This window comes from Anopheles aquasalis, chromosome 3, assembly GCF_943734665.1.
Source record: "Anopheles aquasalis chromosome 3, idAnoAquaMG_Q_19, whole genome shotgun sequence".
Taxonomy (NCBI): Eukaryota; Metazoa; Arthropoda; class Insecta; order Diptera; family Culicidae; genus Anopheles; species Anopheles aquasalis.
The window spans coordinates 34471856-34493111 of NC_064878.1; the positions used below are offsets into that span (position 1 = coordinate 34471856).

General features: G+C 37.8%; 3 protein-coding genes across 7 annotated transcripts; 1 reads left to right on the forward strand and 2 right to left on the reverse strand.

The window, feature by feature from the left end:
* Positions 1-19: 19 nt before the first annotated feature.
* LOC126575814 (putative uncharacterized protein DDB_G0291812) lies at positions 20-12213 on the reverse strand. Of its 5 annotated transcripts, none has more exons than XM_050236726.1 (8): positions 12014-12208; positions 11837-11865; positions 11691-11780; positions 11469-11580; positions 1794-3600; positions 903-1295; positions 501-837; positions 20-426 (listed from the first exon to the last, which is right to left on the reverse strand). In XM_050236726.1, exons 3-8 carry the CDS (start codon positions 11767-11769, stop codon positions 194-196), a joined length of 2961 nt encoding a protein of 986 aa, XP_050092683.1. In that variant the 5' UTR covers positions 11770-11780; positions 11837-11865; positions 12014-12208; the 3' UTR covers positions 20-193. The 5 variants fall into 5 exon arrangements, with proteins under 5 accessions (XP_050092683.1, XP_050092682.1, XP_050092680.1 ...); XM_050236725.1 differs by having other exon boundaries at positions 903-1310; XM_050236723.1 differs by having other exon boundaries at positions 903-3600; positions 11837-11862; positions 12014-12213.
* A 217-nt stretch (positions 12214-12430) lies between these two features.
* LOC126575912 (protein DPCD) lies at positions 12431-13232 on the reverse strand. Its single transcript, XM_050236934.1, has 2 exons — positions 12647-13232; positions 12431-12578 (listed from the first exon to the last, which is right to left on the reverse strand). The coding sequence occupies exons 1-2, from the start codon at positions 13148-13150 to the stop codon at positions 12492-12494; spliced, it is 591 nt and encodes a 196-aa protein (XP_050092891.1). The 5' UTR covers positions 13151-13232; the 3' UTR covers positions 12431-12491.
* Positions 13233-16285: 3053 nt separating this feature from the next.
* LOC126575829 (histone-lysine N-methyltransferase E(z)) lies at positions 16286-19055 on the forward strand. The gene is made up of 6 exons (XM_050236756.1): positions 16286-16485; positions 16544-17394; positions 17565-17665; positions 17733-18441; positions 18510-18692; positions 18759-19055. The coding sequence occupies exons 1-6, from the start codon at positions 16367-16369 to the stop codon at positions 18983-18985; spliced, it is 2190 nt and encodes a 729-aa protein (XP_050092713.1). The 5' UTR covers positions 16286-16366; the 3' UTR covers positions 18986-19055.
* The last annotated feature ends 2201 nt before the right edge of the window (positions 19056-21256 follow it).

Here is a 21256-nt window from a genome sequence, read left to right on the forward strand (position 1 = left end):
ACTACAAACACGCTGTGTAATCCTAAGAAATACCAAAGCCAGATCTGGCTTCTCTAGATTCCAGTACTAAAATATGTTTTAAAGTTTGATTAAAAACAAATTTGAGCGAGTACAGGACGTAAGTTAGCTTAACGTACTAGCGCTGCTAATTTATCGACCACTACTGTAGGTTAACATTATTATTTCATTTGCATCACACGGAAGATTTCATTTTAATCATTTCGTGCTCTTTTTTTGCTTGTCGAAGCCACCTTTTTAGGTCCCGTGTTTTTTCCAATAGACTCAATGTTGGTTGATATTGTTGGTGTTGCATGTTCACGATAAGGTTACAACCTAATGCTTCCATTAGGGTCGAAGACTGTTTATGCATGAAAGGTGCAGTAGTTTCAGTCGATTGGTGTGTGTTCCTCACTTCTTCAAAACTATCTATATTAGTAAGAAAAACATCAAAGAAAAATGACTGTAATAGGTACAATTGATTCGATTGATTTGATACTTACTTAGCAATCGCCAGATGTCTAGTATCTCTGTGTGCAAATGTTCTAAATACATCGAATACTCGGATTGGGAAAATGTCTTCATAGACATCATTGGTTTTGTTGTGAGATGTTTGGTCAAACCTGTTGCATCAGTAATACTAGAGCTTGAATAAGACGAGTGATCGCTTATTGTGTCTATGCTTTTTTCATTGACAGAAATTTCTTTTCGAAACGGATCTTTTTTCTCCGTCAAATAATTAAATGATCTTTCCAAATGGCGCAATCGAATAACTTTCTCGCTAAGTAATGTCCGAGTGCGATGCAATGAAATTTCCATTTCAATTAGTTTCTCCTGCTCCTGAAAAGCAAAGTTATGCAAGTTTTCAGGCAAATATTTGAAAATAATTAATAAAATTAACTTACCTTAAGGATATCATCGACATTTTGTTCGTTTTCTATTGCATGTTTTATCAACATGTTTTTCTTTTTAACTAAAAAACATTCCTTTTGCATTTTCAAAGATTCTTTTGCGCGCATAACCGAGTCACGCTCGAGATGAATGCGATGTTTGAAAAATTCCAACTCGCTGCTCATATCATTATTTGTGTGCTGATCTACATTTTTCTCAGTAAAACACTCCTCATCATGACAATGCGAATCATTGTTTTCAACGTGCTTATTGACGAATGGATATCGCAAATGGTAGGGTGCATCATAACTGCTCTCTGGTATTTGATCTTCAAGTTCTTCCAATTTTTCGAACTGAATCCGTAAACATTCCAGCGGTGTGCATTTGCTCCTTCGACTAGCACACTCCTGTGTTGAATTCATCTTGCAGGTTGAAGTAGAATTAGTTTGTCTGGAGATATTGCGTTTTAGTTTGGTTTGGTGCGTTTGGCTAATCGATGTTTCCAATCCTTTTACTACGCTTTCGTTAGTTAATGTGGTATTTTTTTCGTTAGATGTATGATTATCATATTGGAAATTTAAATTATCATCTCTCTGCTCATTTTCGAAGATTTTGCGTAACTGTAAACATTGTTTTGAAATCGTTCTTTCGCTTCGACTCGTCTCCTCAATACTGAATGAATCAGTTTTACTGTCATTATTGTTGATGCTATGATGATAACTGCATTGTATATTATTATTATTTTTATTGTTATTACTATTATTATTATTATTATTATTATTATTATTATTATTATTATTATTATTATTATTATTATTATTATTATTATTATTATTTTTATTATTATTATTATTTTTATTAGTTTTCACCAACAAAGCTGCATGCTTGCCTGTTGTATCACTCACCGTTTTTTTGTTATTTGAATAGCTATTCGAGATGGAAAAAGCAGCTGCATTGCTGCTAGATAATATGTCGGTCATTGCAACCTCAGGTCTGGAAGTTGATTTCCCATTTCTGTTTGGATATATGGAAACAGCATTCGAAGAACTTCTTTCGTCCGTCTCGTAACTTTTGCTGAGCAATACATTATTGTGGATGTTTTGATATAGTTGCGGGTCCTGCTGCATCTCTCGTCGTTTCTTTCGTCGTTCTAATGAGATGCGCAAATCCGACTTTAAGCGAATGTACTTATCCTTCAAGCACTTATACTTGTCTTCAAGAAGACGTTTTTCGCAACGGATTTTTTCGTACAAACGATCTTCACCCATTTCTCGCATCCTCTGTTTTTCTAATTCAAGCTCGTGGCATAACTTTAGCTTCATATCTGTTAACATTTTTGTGTGTTCTTTTTTAATGAGTTCTTCTTCCAATTTTAAATCACGTTCAAGATCGTGTAAAATTTCGTCGTGATTCTTTTGCAGTGTTGCCATTTTTTCCCGGTGTTCATTTGAAAGCGAATTTACTGTTAGGTCGAAATTATGTTTGAGTGTATTCTTATACGCTTCAATTTCTTTTAGATTCTGTTCCCCATAATATCGTTCCATCTTGCCCAATTCAAGTTGATGATATTTTTTTAATTCATCGGCATTACATTTAAATTGTTCGATCAGGTGTTCTTTTTCCGAAGCAAGCATTACGTCGTACTTTTTGTATTCTTTTTCAATTTCATTCATTATATCATTTTTGGTTGTATGTGACGAAACACATGGCTTGTCTTCCACGTGCAATTGTCGTTCCTTTATTTTTTCAAAATGGTATGAAATTACACCTTTACTGTCGATAGTAGGCGATTCAGTCGACGCTGAACTTTTAAGAATCATTTTTGGTTTAGCATTTTTGAAATCGCTGGGATCATTCATGCTCAATTCTTTTGAGTGTTCGAATATTTCAAAACCAGAATTTACTTCTCGGTTTTTATTGCCTTCCACTGTACTCTCTACACAGCTGTTATTCTTCTCGTAGTAGTCGTCAGAGACTTGTGTATTACTCAAGCAGTATATCGAATCTGGCTCGTTAGATTTGAGTACAATTTTGTGATCAAAATCAAAACGAACACTTTTCTTCTCATCATATCCAGATTCTTCACTAAAAGTAGTTTTACCGCGAACATAAGTAAAATTTGAATCTCTCAGTATTCCTTTCACCTCCGATTCGGTCGGCTTGGTTTGCTCTGGATCTTTCACCACCGATTTTTGATTGGATTTTAGAAATTGAGACCCTAAGCCAGTTATCGTAAAACCGTGAAAAGATGGACTCAGACTGTTACTCAATAATTTTGACAAAACAGCACTATCATTCGCTCGTGCTGGTTTAATTGCATCAATTGATGAAATTCTCTTTTCGGTTTTCAAAGGAAAGGGTTCTTGACTATCATTTTCTTTGTTCGAATCAATTTCATCCACTTCAACAACCTCTACCAACTCCAAGCGTTGTTCTTGATTTTGTTGGTATTTTTCATTTAATGCCATGCTTTTTTGTGTAGAAGAGGTGGTTAAATCTGATTCTTGTACACTATTTCCAGGAAGGGGATACAAGGGAGTCTGTTTGAATGGGAATTTATATGTATGGGAATTTAAGTTGCTGTAATCTGAAGAAATCGCTTTCCGGGTATCGGCCACCTTTGCACGATATAGCACATCAATCGGATGTTCCCATTGAGATTTTTTTGTAGCACGATCGTAGTAGTAATACGCCTTAATTTGCTTGCTATAGCTAAGAAAAAAAAAATAAAAAAGTGAAATGTTAAAAAAGTAATTCGAAAAACTTCCTCCCTGTGGCCGAACTTTTTATTAAATTTAACTTTTTATTGCATGTTTTAGAAGTACTGGACTATCAGGTAGTCATTTTAGAAAAGTGTTTTGATTAGCTTTGCTTGGATCTTAAAATCATAAAGCCTGAGATAGACGAAGCGTAAACTCTAGTGTAAACTCAGAATGTAGTGCCAAATAGTTTAAGGCAGGAATACACGAAGCGTAAACTCTCGTATAAACTCAGAATGTAATGCCAAAAAGTTTACGCTTCGTGTGGCAGGCATAATCGCATAAAAGTTTATACCGAAACGTCAACTGCAATTACATTCGTGCACCTGCAATTACACTATGCTATTACATCAATTACATGTGTTTTTGGCCACAAAAAACATAAATCGACGAGATAAGTTGATTTCTGAACATCTTTTTTATATTTAAAGATGTTTTACTGTATATTAGCGATTGTAGAACATTCAATTCATCATAACGCTACGTGAAGCGTTGTTGGCGCTAAGTTTACGCTCGTTTTTACGCTCGGTTTTACGCTCCGCGGGCCTATAATCTTATTGACATAAGCATAATCTTTTTGGCATTAAGCCGGCGATACATGAAGCGTAAACTCTCGTATAAACTCAGAGTGTAATGCCAAAAAGTTTACATTTGCCGTTTACACGGTGTAAAAAAGATTATAGGTCCACGGAGCATAAATCCATAAACGCTGTTTGCAAGCTATTTGCCTCACTATATTTCCTGATTGTGGTTTGCATTAATAGTGAGTGATCATTACTAGCGTTTTTAATCTTTTTCTTCGGAAAAAAGATCCTATTTTTCTCACAAAAGTCGATAAAAGTTCAGTGTTATTCGGTAATAATTAAAAATGTTCAAGTGTAAATTAATTTTATATTTACGCTTGAGTTTACGCTTCATGTATCCCCGGCTTTACACTTTGTGTTTATACTACCGTATGCATTAAAAAAGAGACAAAATTTTCCGATTTTTCATGGGTAAACCGAAAAATCGCACTGCAGAAACTAAACATGCAGCTTCAATAGCAGTCATCAGACAAAATTTGAAAGCTCTATCAGTCGAACTCTAATCGTGATGGCGAAAACAGCGAAGCAACTTCGTTCCGAGGTATGCGCATTTCAAAAACGGTATCCTGGGGCGTCCAACAAGATTATTGTGTGCCACTTTGTAAGTGTCGGATATGGCCGTATCAGTATCTGCAAGATCTTGGCCATTATCCAACAATAAAAGCGTTACAAAAAGGCATGGTTCTACTCGACCGACGACTCTGACCGACCAAAACCTCCAAAAGATGCTGATGACAGAGACCGAGGAAAAAGTGTCTACATCGCTACTTGCGATTGGCCGTGAGATCGGTGCAATGGTCCAAATAGTTAAAAAGTATCTGGAGTACTTGGGCATACACGCCTGGCAGCGGAAATCCCGGGCACTGATCTCAGAGCAGCAAGTAATGTCACAGCGACAGCGGTTGACCAAGATCGTCAAGTTAAATTTTACGGCGCAGCGCGACGTGGCGGTGGCGGATGAACGCGATACCTATCTCATCTTTGATGACAAATTATTAAAAGGCACTTCAGATTTTACTTCTCGCACGAAGAAAGTGAGCTCTAAAGTTAATTCACTCACACACCAAGTTCCTCAAGAAGGCCCTGCTATGGCTAACAATCAGCTGCACTTCTTTAACTCCGAACTGGTCGTGATCGAGAAAATTTATTATACAAAGTGGCTGCAGTAGGTTGCGTCATTCATCAAGGAACACTAGTAGTACGAAGACCGGGGAATCTGACCAGAAACCATACTTGGAGTACCAAACCAAAAAAATTAAGTGATCGTTAGACGAAATGGAGCGGCTAAGTATCAATGTGATACCGAAGATTGCCAACCCGCTCAACGTACCCTAGCTGCGGCCCAACGAAAATTTCTGGGCTAACTTTAAACGTAGGATCTATTGTAACAATTTTATTGCAAAAACGGAGGAGGAATTAATTGAAAAGACACAGAAATAATGCTTGGAACACTTAATATTTGGCCGCATTCTTCAACTCACTGTTGCGCTCGTAGTGGTCGCTTTGATACTCTGTTGGTGTCTTTTCAAAGGTCTAAGGTGCTTATTCTGTACCAAGCGATTTCGATGACCTCAGGTGTTCGATGATTCATGCGAATTTCGAAACTTCAACTCGTTGCTTCAAAACGTTTCGAAAACAAAAAACAATTCAAAATGACATTTTGAAGTAAAAAAACTGTGAATTAAGGTGCTTATTCTGTAACTTTCGATTACGATGGCCTCAGGCGTTCGATGATTCATGCGAATTTCGAAACGTTTCGAAAACAATAAACAATTCAAAATGACAGTTTGAAGTAAAAAAACTGTTAATTAACTTGTTTTTTTCGGTATAAAAACGACTTAACCTTTGTAATAATAGTATACGATTAGCAGAAAGAAATTATTGATGCACAATCAGTACGCTATAACTGTTTTTCAGATGCTCGATGCTCGATGTAAACAGAACGCCAGCTGTCGACCACAAAAATGCACTCGACATGCAGGCTATCGTGAACACAAAAATGAACAAGGTGCTTATTCTGTAACTTTCGATTACGATGGCCTCAGGCGTTCGATGATTCAGGTGCTTAGGTGCTTATTCTGTAACTTTCGATTACGATGGCCTCAGGCGTTCGATTCATTTGGTTCATTTTGTGTTCATTTGGTGTTCACGATCGCCTGCATGTCGAGTGCATTTTTGTGGTCGACAGCTGGCGTTCTGTTTACATCGAGCATCGAGCATCTGAAAAACAGTTTTAGCGTCCTGATTGTGCATCAATAATTTCTTTCTGCTAATCGTATACTATTATTACAAAGGTTAAGTCGTTTTTATACCGTAAAAAACAAGTTAATTAACAGTTTTTTTACTTCAAACTGTCATTTTGAATTGTTTATTGTTTTCGAAACGTTTCGAAATTCGCATGAATCATTGAACGCCTGAGGCCATCGTAATCGAAAGTTACAGAATAAGCACCTTATTCTGTAACTTTCGATTACGATGGCCTCAGGCGTTCGATTCATTTGGTTCATTTTATGTTCATTTGGTGTTCACGATCGCTTGCATGTCGAGTGCATTTTTGTGGTCGACAGCTGGCGTTCTGTTTACATCGAGCATCGAGCATCTGAAAAACAGTTATAGCGTCCTGATTGTGCTTCAATAATTTCTTTCTGCTAATCGTATACTATTATTACAAAGGTTAAGTCGTTTTTATACCGAAAAAAACAAGTTAATTAACAGTTTTTTGACTTCAAACTGTCATTTTGAATTGTTTATTGTTTTCGAAACGTTTCGAAATTCGCATGAATCATCGAACGCCTGAGGCCATCGCAATCGAAAGTTACAGAATAAGCACCTCATGCGAATTTCGAAACGTTTCGAAAACAATAAACAATTCAAAATGACAGTTTGAAGTAAAAAAACTGTTAATTAACTTGTTTTTTTCGGTATAAAAACGACTTAACCTTTGTAATAATAGTATACGATTAGCAGAAAGAAATTATTGATGCACAATCAGGACGCTATAACTGTTTTTCAGATGCTCGATGCTCGATGTAAACAGAACGCCAGCTGTCGACCACAAAAATGCACTCGACATGCAGGCGATCGTGAACACCAAATGAACACAAAATGGACCAAATGAATCGAACGCCTGAGGCCATCGTAATCGAAAGTTACAGAATAAGCACCCAAAAAATGAACCAAATGAATCGAACGCCTGAGGCCATCGTAATCGAAAGTTACAGAATAAGCACCTAACTTGATTTTTTCGGTATCAAAAACGACTTAACCTTTGTAATAATAGTATACGATTAGCAGGAAGAAATTATTAATGCACAATCAGGACGTTATAATCGTTTTTCAGATGCTCGATGCTCGATGTAAACAGAACGCCAGCTGTCGACCACAAAAATGCACTCGACATGCAGGCTATCGTGAACACAAAAATGAACCAAATGAATCATCGCCTACAGGCCATCGTAATCGCAAGTTACAGAATAAGCACCTAAGTCGTTTTTGATACAGAAAAATCAAGTTAATTCACAGTTTTTTTACTTCAAACTGTCATTTTGAATTGTTTATTGTTTTCGAAACGTTTCGAAATTCGCATGAATCATCGAACGCCTGAGGCCATCGTAATCGCAAGTTACAGAATAAGCACCTAAGTCTTTAATGTTAAAAAAATCGTCAAATCGAAATTTAATTCAAAATTCAAATTCAATTCAAAAGTTATCGCCGATGAAACACGAAGGGTGAAAAAAGTCTGCACAATCACTATGAAAACTCAATTTAACTGGAGTAAAAACCCACGTAAAACTGCAATTTGGCAAAAACCAGCAGACAAATTTGACTTTAGCAATCGTAGAGGAAGTACGATGTAAGGTTTTAGTTCATTTAGGCAGATGAAATTTCCCGTAAATTACTCATTTGGCAAGCGATCTGCAGTTGTTTATTAGTTACATTAAGGTGCTTATTCTGTAACTTTCGATTACGATGGCCTCAGGCGTTCAATGATTCATGCGAATTTCGAAACGTTTCGAAAACAATAAACAATTCAAAATGACAGTTTGAAGTAAAAAAACTGTTAATTAACTTGTTTTTTTCGGTATTAAAACGACTTAACCTTTGTAATAATAGTATACGATTAGCAGAAAGAAATTATTGATGCACAATCAGGACGCTATAACTGTTTTTCAGATGCTCGATGCTCGATGTAAACGGAACGCCAGCTGTCGACCACAAAAATGCACTCGACATGCAGGCGATCGTGAACACCAAATGAACACAAAATGAACCAAATGAATCGAACGCCTGAGGCCATCGTAATCGAAAGTTACAGAATAAGCACCTAAGTCTCATAAAGGTCCAGTTGAATTTTGGTCCGACTTAGCAATGGCAGCTTGCTTGCTCCAGTACAGAGATCATAAATTGGTTTCGAAACAACAGCATTGATTTCATGCCAAAAATCTTCAATCCACCAGTATCGTCCAATACCATTCAATTGGGCTATTATCTACTAATGACTACAGAAACAATGTAAAATTATTAAAAATACATCTGTACTGTACAAATGTTGGGAAAAATGGGCAATGAAACTACTTCCACTACTGTGCAGCACATTATACACTGCGCGAAATTAAAATAGCACCACCATGTTTTTCGGCATTATTTTTTCCAAAAATCTTAGAAACAATGCCAGTCTCTATGTTAATTTTATCCGTGTGCTCACTATCAATGTTTTGAACTGCTATATGGGATATTTTTTTTAGTATGAACATTAAAACTCAATTTTTAATAAAAAACCGTGCGAAATAAAAATAGCACCACCTCAGGTTAATTTTACTTTTTTCACTCATTTTAAAGAACTATGTTTTGGTTTTCAGGACTATGAAAGTGGACTCTAAGTACTTGCAATTATCAGTGAAATCATTTTTTTTCCTTTCGATTTAGTTCCTATGATTCCATCAGACCATCTTACTTTCGAAAAAATTATAACCTACCATAATCAGCGAGCGTATCTAACAGAAAAATGGTTCAAATACTTCATCAAGCACACACAGCTGATGAAAAATTGTTGAAAAATAGCGATAAACTAGAAAACCTGTGGTATATGCTTACACGTCGTTTTTATGAAAATAGAAAGCAATTTGATTGTGTAAACATGCTGAAATGTCGAGTTCTGGAGCGCTGAGAGCAAATCAGTCATCTAAAGCTTTTTTTTGTCTCGAAACACTGGTTTAATTGCTGAAATCGCATTTAATTGTAATCAGCTGTTTAATTGAAATCAGTTAGTTCATGAACAAATGCCAAACCCATGATGAATTTTGAGAAATACAAATGGATTTTGCTGAAAATAATAAGTGGTGCTATTTTTATTTCGCCCCCTTTTTTAGTTTTCCAGGATTTTCCAAAAAACGGCTAAACCAAACAAAACAAACTCATGCTAGTTTAATCCGTAACAGTTTTTAGCACATGTAGCCCAAAGCATTTGATTGAAACTTAATTATTCGTCTTTTTATAAGTAAAAAACTGGGTGGTGCTATTTTAATTTCGCTGGGTGTAGTACCTACTGTGGTTTTCGAACGTTTGACAAAAGTTCACCCGAACGTCATTTTCACAATACAGCACCCAATCGAGCTCCCGTTCGACAAATCCTTGAGATAGATAGATGAAGTCACTCGAACGATCGAGGACTCATTGCATTATGGTTTTCGAACGGCGACTCGAATTCGAGAAAAAATATTCCGTCAACTTTTACTTGCGGAAAGAGTCACTGAGGTGGCAACCCAATGGAAAATGAGCTGCAGGTGGCAAATCTTCGGGGTAGAAAACACTTGCCGATAAGCTGAGATATTTCTTATCACTATCATTACTTTCATTTCACTATGAGTAAGATGTGATATGCCAAAATCATGATTTTAAAAAGGAATGTTTTGCATCCGCTGGCCGAGCGAGCTCTCGACCGCTGTTCATTTCCAACAGCATCACCATAACTACCGGCTGCTGTGAGACAGTTTCTACACACAGCCAAAATTTGGCGGCTAAAGTCAAAAAAAGAGAACTTCATTTTTCCAACATTTTGGAAAAAATAATGGCAGATGGAGACAAGGGTCATATTGACAAGGGTCGGAACGGCCTACACTGGAGTGCAGCATTATGTGTCTGCCGATCAGCTTAAAGCATATTACATTTTTAAAAAAGCTGTTTGCAGGTGTGTTAAAGTTATTTCGCGATGATTCTGTAGTTTTTCTGAAGTTCTTCTTTTCAAGCGTCCCTACACACACCATTATTTTTTTTATATGGAGTTTTTGACTTTTGCCGACAATTTTGACTTTAGCCGCCAAATTTTGGCTGTGTGTAGAAACTGTCTTTGGCTTTGGCTGTGTGTAGAAGCCGCCAAATTTTGGCTGTGTGTAGAAACGGTCTGAGTTTATACGGGAGTTTACGCTTCATGTATCCCCGGTTTTAAAATTCACCTCCCTGTCTCTTCCTTAATAGCTTAATTTACGCTTTAAAATTGTGGGCCGATGAAAAAGATAACTATGACAAATCTTCCAGGGGCAGATGTACAGTTTTTCCTTTATATCTAATTCACTATTTGTTTGGAGAAAATATGGAACTCAAGCAGTGATTCGTCACACTTTTTACTTCTTGTAAAATAATTTATAGTTTTTTCTTCGTGGTTCCGATTATCTTTTCATCTATTTGAGCCTACTTTTTCTCGATTTTCAAGACAATCTCCAATCAGCCAACAATCTACATATTTCTTGGTATATTGTTTTTGATGATAACCGCCCGATGGATCCATTCTTAATCAGAACTTTATCAGATTACTTAAGGTACATAATTTTAATTAAATTAAAATGTTTTGCTTCAAAATATAGAAACTGGTATAAACTTGCGTATTGCTCCATTACGTACAGCTATTTTATCGACCAAGCTGAGTCGGTATGAGGAACTAATGGGTTTATTTTAAGGGTTCAAAAATTTCTGTTGAAACGACTTCTCCACATTTCAAAACTGGTAAAATATGTAATAAAAGTTAAATTAAAAACAAAAGTGATCGAGTGCAGGACGCAAGTTTGCATATCGCACATGCGCTGCTGTATTGTTGACCATTATTGAATTAATATTAAAAACTTCTATAAACATACCACTTCTTATCATATAGAGCCAATATTTGCGTTGTTTCTTTGTTGATAAAACATCGATATATACCTTTAGCAAATATGTTTTACACATTCGACTATATAACACGTACCATGGTTTCCAGTTTTCGGGTAACGGGTGCAACAACCCTTGACGTGCGAGGTATACTAAATAAGTTTCGTTTTCGGGATCGATTCCTATCTTTACAGCATATTCCAGTATTTCTGCAAGATTGGCAATGGAAAAGAAAAGAGCGTAATTATCATCATTTGTCCATAATAAAACTATAAGATTTGGAAATATTAAAGGTAACAACGACATGTGTTTACCGTACCTTCCTTGCTGGGTTCATAAGTGGAATAGAAAATCTCTCCAGGCTTCCTCAATGCATCATCATTCGATGCGGAGTTCATTGTGGAAAAGCCTAATTTATTGTAAACTTTAACATTGAACGTCTTTGAAAATTATTATCTTAAATACCTTTGATATTCCTCCTAAATTGTATGCTACTGCAAGACATGTATGTGATTACAAGTAAAAAAAATTGAAATGCATTAGAAAAGGGTACACATGCGTCATGAATTTTCACTAGCATTACAGATGGTGGAACAACTAGTATGAAAACTAAATCAGTTCACAGCTGTATGACGCACTTACCTTTTCCGTTGTTTTCTTAAACAGCCCACGTATTGCTTGCGACAGAAGAATTCCTATTTCCAAAAAGTAACCACCGAAAGAAAACGGATGAAAATGCTAAGGATGAACATATGAGGAACGAGTCTTGAGAGTCGGAGCAGTAACGAGAAATTGACAGTGACGGGTGAAACACAAACAGCAAATGCATTTCGGGAATGATAGAAATACAAAAAAAATGAAAACGCATGCGTAAGGTACGATTCTACTATTTATTAATTGTGACAAAATCCTCATTCTTCCATTGAATTTAAGGTCTGGATTCTGTTATCAGATGTAGCGTTTTAGCGGTTAGCGGTAGGATATAATTAAAAGGCACCCTTGGGTTATTAATAGGCTTTATTCATCCATCCACTTTGTTATTTTGATTTGAACAATGTCTTGCGTTAAACTTAGTAGAATTTATTGGTCATTTCGCGGTATGTAATAGGGTTCGAAAGTATCACACAACGTTATCGAAAGTATCTAGATCTTGTAGTTCCAATAATACAGCCTTTTCCATCTCCAGTAGAACCAATGGTTTCTTATACTAGAAAAAAAAACAATAACTCTAAATTCCATGTGAAACCAGCTTGTATGTATATACGTTTAACTTACTGTTAATATTAAAGTGGAATTTTGATGTTTAACCGATAAATCTTCTCGTTTTGGTTCAAACATGCAGCGATGAAACTCCGGAATATCTAATTCCTTAAAAAATTTATTATTAGACGTTTTTATAGTTAGAGTCCTAGAAGTACCATTGCAGGTGATTGTATAGGTAGGGAGTGGATAAGGCAGATTTCTAATACGCCACTCGATAAAATTTCTAGTAATCCTCTTCCACACCATTGGTTCTGTTTCAGCCTCCTTCAACATGGGTTCGTTATCAATCAAACTTGGGCATTTTGAGTCACCGAGTTCAATTTGCCATTCCTCCTTTCGAGTCAACCTAGATTGTACTTTCCAGGCACGCTTTAGTACGAGGCCGGTTTCTATACTGTATTCCTCAATCATTTCTCGTCCATCTGAAAACCGATAATAAACTGTCCGAACATTTCCCAGCACGGAAGATGTTTTTTCCGCCTTTTTAATGCTTTGCAGCCATATGGAGAAAGTCATCTTCACGCCTTGAAAAAGATAATCAACGAATAAACTTTCAAACTAACGAATAACTAATGAATGACTTCTATTCCTCCAGTCTCCATGGCGAAGCACGCTTATTTACAAAACAAGTCGTTTTTACAAAACTATGGCAATAAATTTATACAGCTCTTATCCTATATTGGTAAAAACCTACTACCCAATCAGCAAGAGCACTCATTCTCAATATGGAAAACAGGGTACACAACTGCAATAGGCCAACCATTTTGGCGGGGGGTGGGGGGGTGGGGGTTTAAAAGTTACATTGAATCAGTTAAAAAACTGGTAAAAGACTAAAATCGGCCCCCACGGGGGAGGGGTAATTAGATAAACGAGGGTTAAACGTAAATTAATGTATTAAGGAAAGGGGGAGGGGTGAAAAAGTAACACTTAATCAGTTAAAAAGCGGTTTTTTCGGTCACTCAGTAACACACCGAGAGTGGGAGGGCCTATTTTAGTCTTTTGCCCTTTTTTGTTCATACAGCCGGGGCGAGTCCGTATTTTATTCAGCTAAATATAAGGCCCCGGGTAAACGACTAAAATAGGCCCCCCCACTCACGGTGATCTACGGAGTGACCGAAAAAATCGCTAATTTCTACATTTTTAGTAAACAAACTTACATGAAAGTAAGCGGAAACGTAAAATAATGTATTAGGGAAGGGGTAGGGGTGAAAAAAATACATTTAGGTGCTTATTCTGTAACTGGCGATTACGATGGCCTTAGGCGTTCGATGATTCATGCGAATTTCGAAACTTCAAATCGTTGTCTCGAAACGTTTCGAAAACAAAAAACAATTCAAAATAACATTTTGCAGTAAAAAAACTGTGAATTAACTTGATTTTTCTGTATCAAAAACGACTTATCCTTTGTAATAATAGTATACGATTAGCAGAAAGAAATTATTGATGCACAATCAGGACGCTATAACTGTTTTTCAGATGCTCGATGCTCGATGTAAACAGAACGCCAGCTGTCGACCACAAAAATGCACTCGACATGCAGGCGATCGTGAATACCAAAATGAGCACAAAATGAACCAAATTAATCATCGCCTAGAGGCCATCGTAATCGCAAGTTACAGAATAAGCACCTTACCCGTGTGACAGAAATCGCTCACCGCCACTCAAATTGCCCTGTTAAGAGACTAACAGGACGCCAACAGGACGCTAACAGGATAGAAATCTTGCTGCTGTTTACAGGGCTTTTGCGCATGTATTGGTGCCATTTTCCACGAATTTTTGCGATGGTGTGTGTGCCATCCTACCGTACCCCTGTGCCCAGTAGCCCCGCCCCCTAAGATATTTCGGATCAATATGAAGCACGCAAAAGCATAATTTCATTTTCACCCATTTTATTTTCACCTTTGATTCGGTTACTCTGCCTCGCAAAACACATCACAAAACACAACACTTCGCACAACACTCCTCTGCTTCGCTGCCTGTCCCACGCCGATTGATGCCAGGACGCTTCCGAAAAAAGACAACGTGATTGATCATGATCAGATTTGATCAACAAAATATTTTTCAATTTCTTACCATTTTCCGTTGTCGCACATGCCCACAAACAATGTCCACGGGTTTAGTGCTCCGCAACACAAACGAATGATACAAATTCACAGCAAAACTAGCTTTTTTCTTCAAAATTTTCGGATGCACGATCGCTGCATATCTTGCCTCTTGCGTATCGTTTTCTACTGACGCGATGTTGGATCCAGGCCTTAGGCCGTTTCTACACACAGCCAAAATTTGGCGGCTAAAGTCAAAAAAAGAGAACTTCATTTTTCCAACATTTTGGAAAAAATAATGGCAGATGGAGACAAATTTACATCTACGGTACGGCCTACACTGGAGTACAGCATTATGTGTCTGCCGATCAGCTTAAAGCATATTATTTTTTGAAAAAGCTGTTTGCAGGTGTGTTTAAAGTTATTTCGCGATGATTCTGTAGTTTTTCTGAAGTTCTTCTTTTCAAGCGTCCCTACACACACCATTATTTTTTTTATATGGAGCTTTTGACTTTTGCCGACAATTTTGACTTTAGCCGCCAAATTTTGGCTGTGTGTAGAAACTGTCTTAGCAGAAATTTTCCTCTTTCGTTCGCTGTGCCCTTACACAAACACACGCGCACGGGGCCGTATCCGAACACGCAGTACTCGTGAGCGATCGAGTGAATAGTGAGACAACATCAAAACAAACCGTAGGAGTGAAAGAGATAGCATGTACTCGAAAGAAAAAAATCGACTGCTTGACAAAAAATCTGTCAACAGGGGTCTTTTACCGGATTGTTTATTGATTTCTAAACTATTCGAAACAACGAGTTGAAGTTTCTAAATTCGCATGAATCATCAAACGCCTAAGACATGACAGTTTGAAATAAAAAAACTGTGAATTAGCTTGCTTTTTTTCTGTATCAAAAACGACTTAACCTTTGCAATAATAGTATACGATTAGCAGGAAGAAATTATTGATGCACAATCAGGACGTTATAATCGTTTTTCAGATGCTCGATGCTCGATGTAAACAAAACGCCAGCTGTCGATCACAAAAATGCACTCGACAGTAGGCGATCGTGAACACCGAAATGAACACAAATACACAGGTACAGAATAAGCACCTTAAGCTCCATCGAAACCTCCGAGAAATATATAGCTTTTATTTAAAGTATGACCTCTTCCGGTAAAAGACTAAAATACGCCCCTCCACTCACAGTGAGTTACAGAGTGACCGAAAAAACCACTTTTTAACTGATTAAATGTAACTTTTCCATCCCTCCCCCCTTCCTTAACACATTAATTTAAGTTTCCGCATATTTTAATATAGATTTGGTTACCAAAAATGTAGTAATTAGCGATTTTTTCGATCACTCAGTAGGTCACCGTGAGTGGGGGAGCCTATTTTAGTCTTTTACCCCTCTTCCATATATTTTGGTTTGATACAAACGGGTTTTAACCACTTGCGTCAAAAAACGCTCGTAAAACGCTCTCGATGTGAAACCAGCTTTATTTTTACCGAAACACGGTTACAGGGCTCAATGGGTGAGCACCCGATAGCTATGGAATAATAACTGTATGATAAACACCATGGTATAGCCATTCTAGAGCTTGGGCTAGCGAATTTCTCCGTTGACTCAAGCCTGGTCGCTTGGTTTCTAAATCACTCGAGTTTTCATTATAGCTGGAAGAGGAGGTTCACAGCATGTCGAGAAAGGTAACTTCAGAGTGGAAGAAACGGGTGAAAACTGAGTACATGAAAATTCGGCAAAGTAAGCAACATAAAAAGGTAGACAACGTACGTAGCGCATGGAGTCGTAACCGGTAAGCGAATCGTATCTACATGTTTAATAGCATGTAAAAATATCAAGTTTCTTTATAGACAGAAATTGTTGGCCACTTTAGTGAAAGATAATGAAAGTTGGGTCGTAACAAATGCAGCTTGGCATCAATGTGACGTTAGGAAGCTACCACATGTGTCCTGTATGAAAATGGTAATAGCTACGGATCAGGACGGTAATCAGCAGTCAATTCCGATACGCGTAATTAATGCTGTAACACAGATACCGACAATGTATACATGGGCTCCAACGCAACAGAACTTTATGGTGGAAGACGAAACTGTTCTGCACAACATACCATATATGGGGGACGAAGTTCTTGACCAAGACGGATCATTCATAGAAGAACTGATTAAAAACTATGATGGGAAAGTTCATGGCGACAAGGAGGGCAGTTTCATAGATGATGCCATATTTGTTGACTTGGTCCAGGCTCTAGCACAGTACGCAGATAAAAATGTGATGACTTCTGTTGCAGATCCATATGAAGAGAAAATTATACCGAAAACCTGGAGCCACAAAGGATTTAACAGTAATATTCAATGTGAAGAGGTGTGTAATAGTACCACTGTTGGTACCAACGTAGAAAATAGGAGGATAGCAAAGCTTACCACAGCTTTGAGTGCGCAAATACCAAAAGTTGATAAGAAAGACTTCCCGGATCCTATAGTTTTCCAAGCTATAAGTACACAGTTCCCAGAAAGGGGAACTCCTGAAGAACTTCGGGACAAGTATATCGAATTGACAGCGCAAGTAGATCCCGAGCGTCCGCCCGAGTGTACCCCCGACATAGATGGCATCCGAGCTGAATCAGTGTCCCGCGAACAATCGATGCATTCCTTTCACACTCTTTTCTGTCGTCGATGTTTCAAATACGACTGTTTCCTGCATCGTGAGTATTGCATTAGTTGGATAAACTTATGTTACTAATAATCTCGCTCTCTTTGAGGTCAAAACATACAAAATCTCCTTAGGCCATTAAGAATAAACATGATAAATGATCTGTATCATTCTCAGTATTTTATGTACCATTTTAAAATATTATCAAATTGTTTAAATAAGGGTTACAAGCATACCATCCTGGTCCAAACCTTCAGAGACGTCGCTGGGCAGAATTTAAAGTTCCAAACAAACCATGTAGCAACACATGTTTTTTACTCATGGTAAGCTTATTGTGCGTATTTTAAATATTTATTATTAATTATTAAATACTATCATTTTTATTTTAAGGATGATATGAAGGAAAAAATCATCTCTGAAAAAATTTTTAGAATTCATTCGACAGTAACTGACTCTGGAAATGAGGCTAGTTCTGAAGATAGTAACGACGACAGTCGTTATAGCAAAGACGTTCTATATTCGAATTCGACAAATTATGGTATGGCCGCATTCGATCAGTGTCCTGACGAACCATGGACTGGATCTGACAAGTCGTTTTTTCGAGTCCTGTACAAAACCTTTTCGTATAATTTTTGTGCGATTGCTGAGGCAATGATGATAAAAACCTGTCAACAAGTATATGGATATGCACTTCAAGAAGTAGGAGATGTGATGCCTATCGAACTGGCTAAGGATAATACACCACCAAGGAAAAAAAAGAAGAAGCAGCGTCTCTGGGCAATGCACTATCGCAAAATTCAACAACTCAAAAAAGAAAATTCTTATCACTTATATAATTATTCACCTTGTGACCACACTGGCCCATGTGACGACAAATGCCCTTGTTATGCGCGATTCTGCGAAAAGTTTTGCAACTGTAGCAGCGATTGTCAAATTCGATTTCCTGGATGTCGTTGCAAGGCTCAATGCAATACCAAACAATGTCCTTGCTATTTAGCTGTGCGTGAATGCGACCCAGATCTTTGTCAAATGTGTGGAGCGGAACATTACGATCTAGGCAAAATTACATGCAAAAATGTCAGCGTTCAGCGTGCTTTACGTGAGTATCATATTTGCACTGCTAACTAACCTCATCGTTATCATAATCATTGATCCGATTGATCACAGATAAGCATTTATTAATGGCTCCTTCGGATGTTGCTGGATGGGGTATTTTTCTCAAGGAAAGTGTGCAAAAAAATGAGTTTATTTCCGAATATTGCGGAGAAATAATTTCACAGGACGAAGCAGATCGTCGTGGTAAAGTGTATGACAAATACATGTGCAGTTTTCTATTCAATCTAAACAATGGTGATTATACACAAATATTGCAAACAATACATTTATATTGATGTATTTTTTTCATAATATTTTCAGAATATGTTGTAGATGCTACCCGTAAAGGTAATAAAATTCGATTCGCCAACCATTCCATCAATCCCAATTGTTACGCCAAAGTTCTGGTGGTAAACGGCGATCATCGCATTGGCATATTTGCAAAACGAGCAATTCAATCCGGCGAAGAACTGTTTTTCGACTACCGTTACGGACCAACGGAACAACTTAAATTTGTTGGAATTGAGCGCGAGATGGAATTTTTATGAATGACCTATGCTTTTTGAACACCCTCAATTTCCAAAATAAATAATCAGCCACATGGCATTAGTAAACAGATTACATAAATGCATCCAGATTAGATTTTTCTGCTACCATTCGGTTTTTTTCAGTTTCTATTGCGCCAAGTTCACACTACATTGACTCACCCCTTGTCGATGATATAATCATGTATGATTAACCCTGCTGTTGCATTAAAAAAAACTCACTAATCTTCGTGGACCATTTGGTTCATGCTGTATTTTCTATGGAAATGGTTATGTAAATGATTGAGTTTGGAATGTTTGGCATTTGAAACCAAAAGGTATTGAATTATTTAGCTATATTTTGGTTTTAAATTACAGGTTTACTGACATGTTATCTATTCAAAACACTATAACTTTTTTGTTTGAAATGATTTTGTATTGATTTCAAAGACAAAATGGTTTAAAAATAATCAAATTTTCAGAAACTATTCGCTTTAGCTCGATGTGGCCACACTTGACTTGACTATAGCCTTCTAACGGTTCGAAAAAAATTGATGCTGCACAAATGTGATCTTGCGGTATTTTGGCTCGTTCTTGTACAATGGATTAGATTATCGCATCCATACTGGCTTATTTTTTAGTCCTTACATTGCTCTCTAACTTGGACCAGACGGAATGGTCCATCGGATTTGCGTCTGGTGAAATCGAAATCCAATGTGTGGACGAAATAAAGTGTGGAACATGATTTTTTAACCATTCTTGGTTCGCACGAGCTTTATGAGACAATTCCGAGTCTTGTAGGAACGTCCATGGTCTGCGACCGAAATGATTACGTGTCCACGGCTCTAAAGCACCTTCTGAAACATATTCTCAGGTTGACCCATGGAACCTTGAGTCCATTTTTCATTATGGGTTGCATAGGAGCGAGCGAAATTTTCATATCTTTTGCGAGATTTTTATGGATTTCGTTGAATTCTGGCCTTCACTTTACGAATCATTTCTGGCGATGTTGCGGTTTGTTTTGTTCCATTTCCATAGCGTTTTGTAATGCTATCAGTACCATTGTATCGATTTATGGAGTGATACACAAACATTTTGATCATTTTAAGGTAACTGAGTTCACGAACTATAGCTGAAGGTTGTGATTTTTCAGCCAAATAAACGCCATCACAGCTATTATGTTTGAATTACATCACGATAAAAAATCTACAAAACATAAACGCAAATGCTTTTGGTAGCTTGTAAACAATACACGAACAACCAAATCGAGCCATGAACAAGGTCAAAAAATGCTATAAAATCAAGCTTCTCCGGGTTGTGTCCAGGGAAAAAAAACTTCCATGCAAAAACGGCGGACAGTGGCCACTAACTTTTCGGGTTTCCTTGAGATTTTGGCGAGTTAGTGGCCGCTGACACGAGTCACGAGCGAGTGGCCGAATTTTGAACAAAAAAAGAGAAAACGTTCTCCCACCTGGGAGGGTCTTCTTCACTGGGGGGGAGAGGCGGTCTTTCTCTCTCTCTACCACCCCGCTGCTGCACCGCGTGCTCTCCCGTGCATTTCTGCTCGGCCCGACACGGCTTCCTTGCAGACTTTTCTTCCTAATCGCGGCTCATTGCTCCTCTGTTGGCTCGGCTGGTGTTTCTGTGATGTAACTCGGTAGGGATTAGTGAAGACTTGATTGGGGCTCGTAAGGTAAACCTTACGAGTGGTGGCGTTACCAACTGCTCCAAGTTAGATCTCGCGACTCGCACGGCTCTATTATGCTTTTTCAACTGTTACAAACTGTTGATCCCAAAACGCCACAATAAAAAACAACCGTTCTATTGCGTTAGGAAAATTTGTGTTCGCATTTTTTTCATGGTGTTTTTGCCGAGAGTCATTTCGTACCACGAGCATTTTAAGAAGAAACCGCGGTCGAACAATTCATGGATTGCCCTTGGCCGTCTCCCGAACCATCGAAGCTGGCCAAGCTGGCCAAGCCGAGTACAAGCCGGATCGCGTACAGCTTATCGCGCGTGATAGCACTTGCGTGCTTGCATCGTTCGCAGCGGTTAAGAACAGCGCGAGGGAAAGTGACGCAAACACAACCAAAACATTGTTTTTCTTTGTCCAATCAACGGTGGTGGATGCCTCTCGTGCCTCTCTTCGTAGGCATAGCAGTGAGCAAAGACAAAAAACCCCAACCATTAAGCCGGGGATACATGAAGCGTAAACTCAAGCGTAAGGTGCTTATTCTGTAACTTTCGATTACGATGGCCTCAGGCGTTCGATGATTCATGCGAATTTCGAAACGT

Bases quoted from the DNA above. Each gene is read 5' to 3' on its own strand.
- LOC126575829 (XM_050236756.1), top strand. From the start codon at position 16,367: ATGTCGAGAAAGGTAACTTCAGAGTGGAAGAAACGGGTGAAAACTGAG. The intron at 17,395-17,564 runs GTGAGTATTGCA...TGTTTAAATAAG, and splicing joins ATACGACTGTTTCCTGCATC to GGTTACAAGCATACCATCCT. The intron at 18,442-18,509 runs GTGAGTATCATA...GATTGATCACAG, and splicing joins CAGCGTTCAGCGTGCTTTAC to ATAAGCATTTATTAATGGCT.
- LOC126575912 (XM_050236934.1), bottom strand. From the start codon at position 13,150: ATGACTTTCTCCATATGGCTGCAAAGCATTAAAAAGGCGGAAAAAACA. The intron at 12,579-12,646 runs GTAAGTTAAACG...TTTTTTTTCTAG, and splicing joins ATTCCACTTTAATATTAACA to TATAAGAAACCATTGGTTCT.
- LOC126575814 (XM_050236723.1), bottom strand. From the start codon at position 11,769: ATGAACTCCGCATCGAATGATGATGCATTGAGGAAGCCTGGAGAGATT. The intron at 11,581-11,690 runs GTACGGTAAACA...CCAATCTTGCAG, and splicing joins TTATGAACCCAGCAAGGAAG to AAATACTGGAATATGCTGTA. The intron at 838-902 runs GTAAGTTAATTT...TTTGCTTTTCAG, and splicing joins ATGTCGATGATATCCTTAAG to GAGCAGGAGAAACTAATTGA.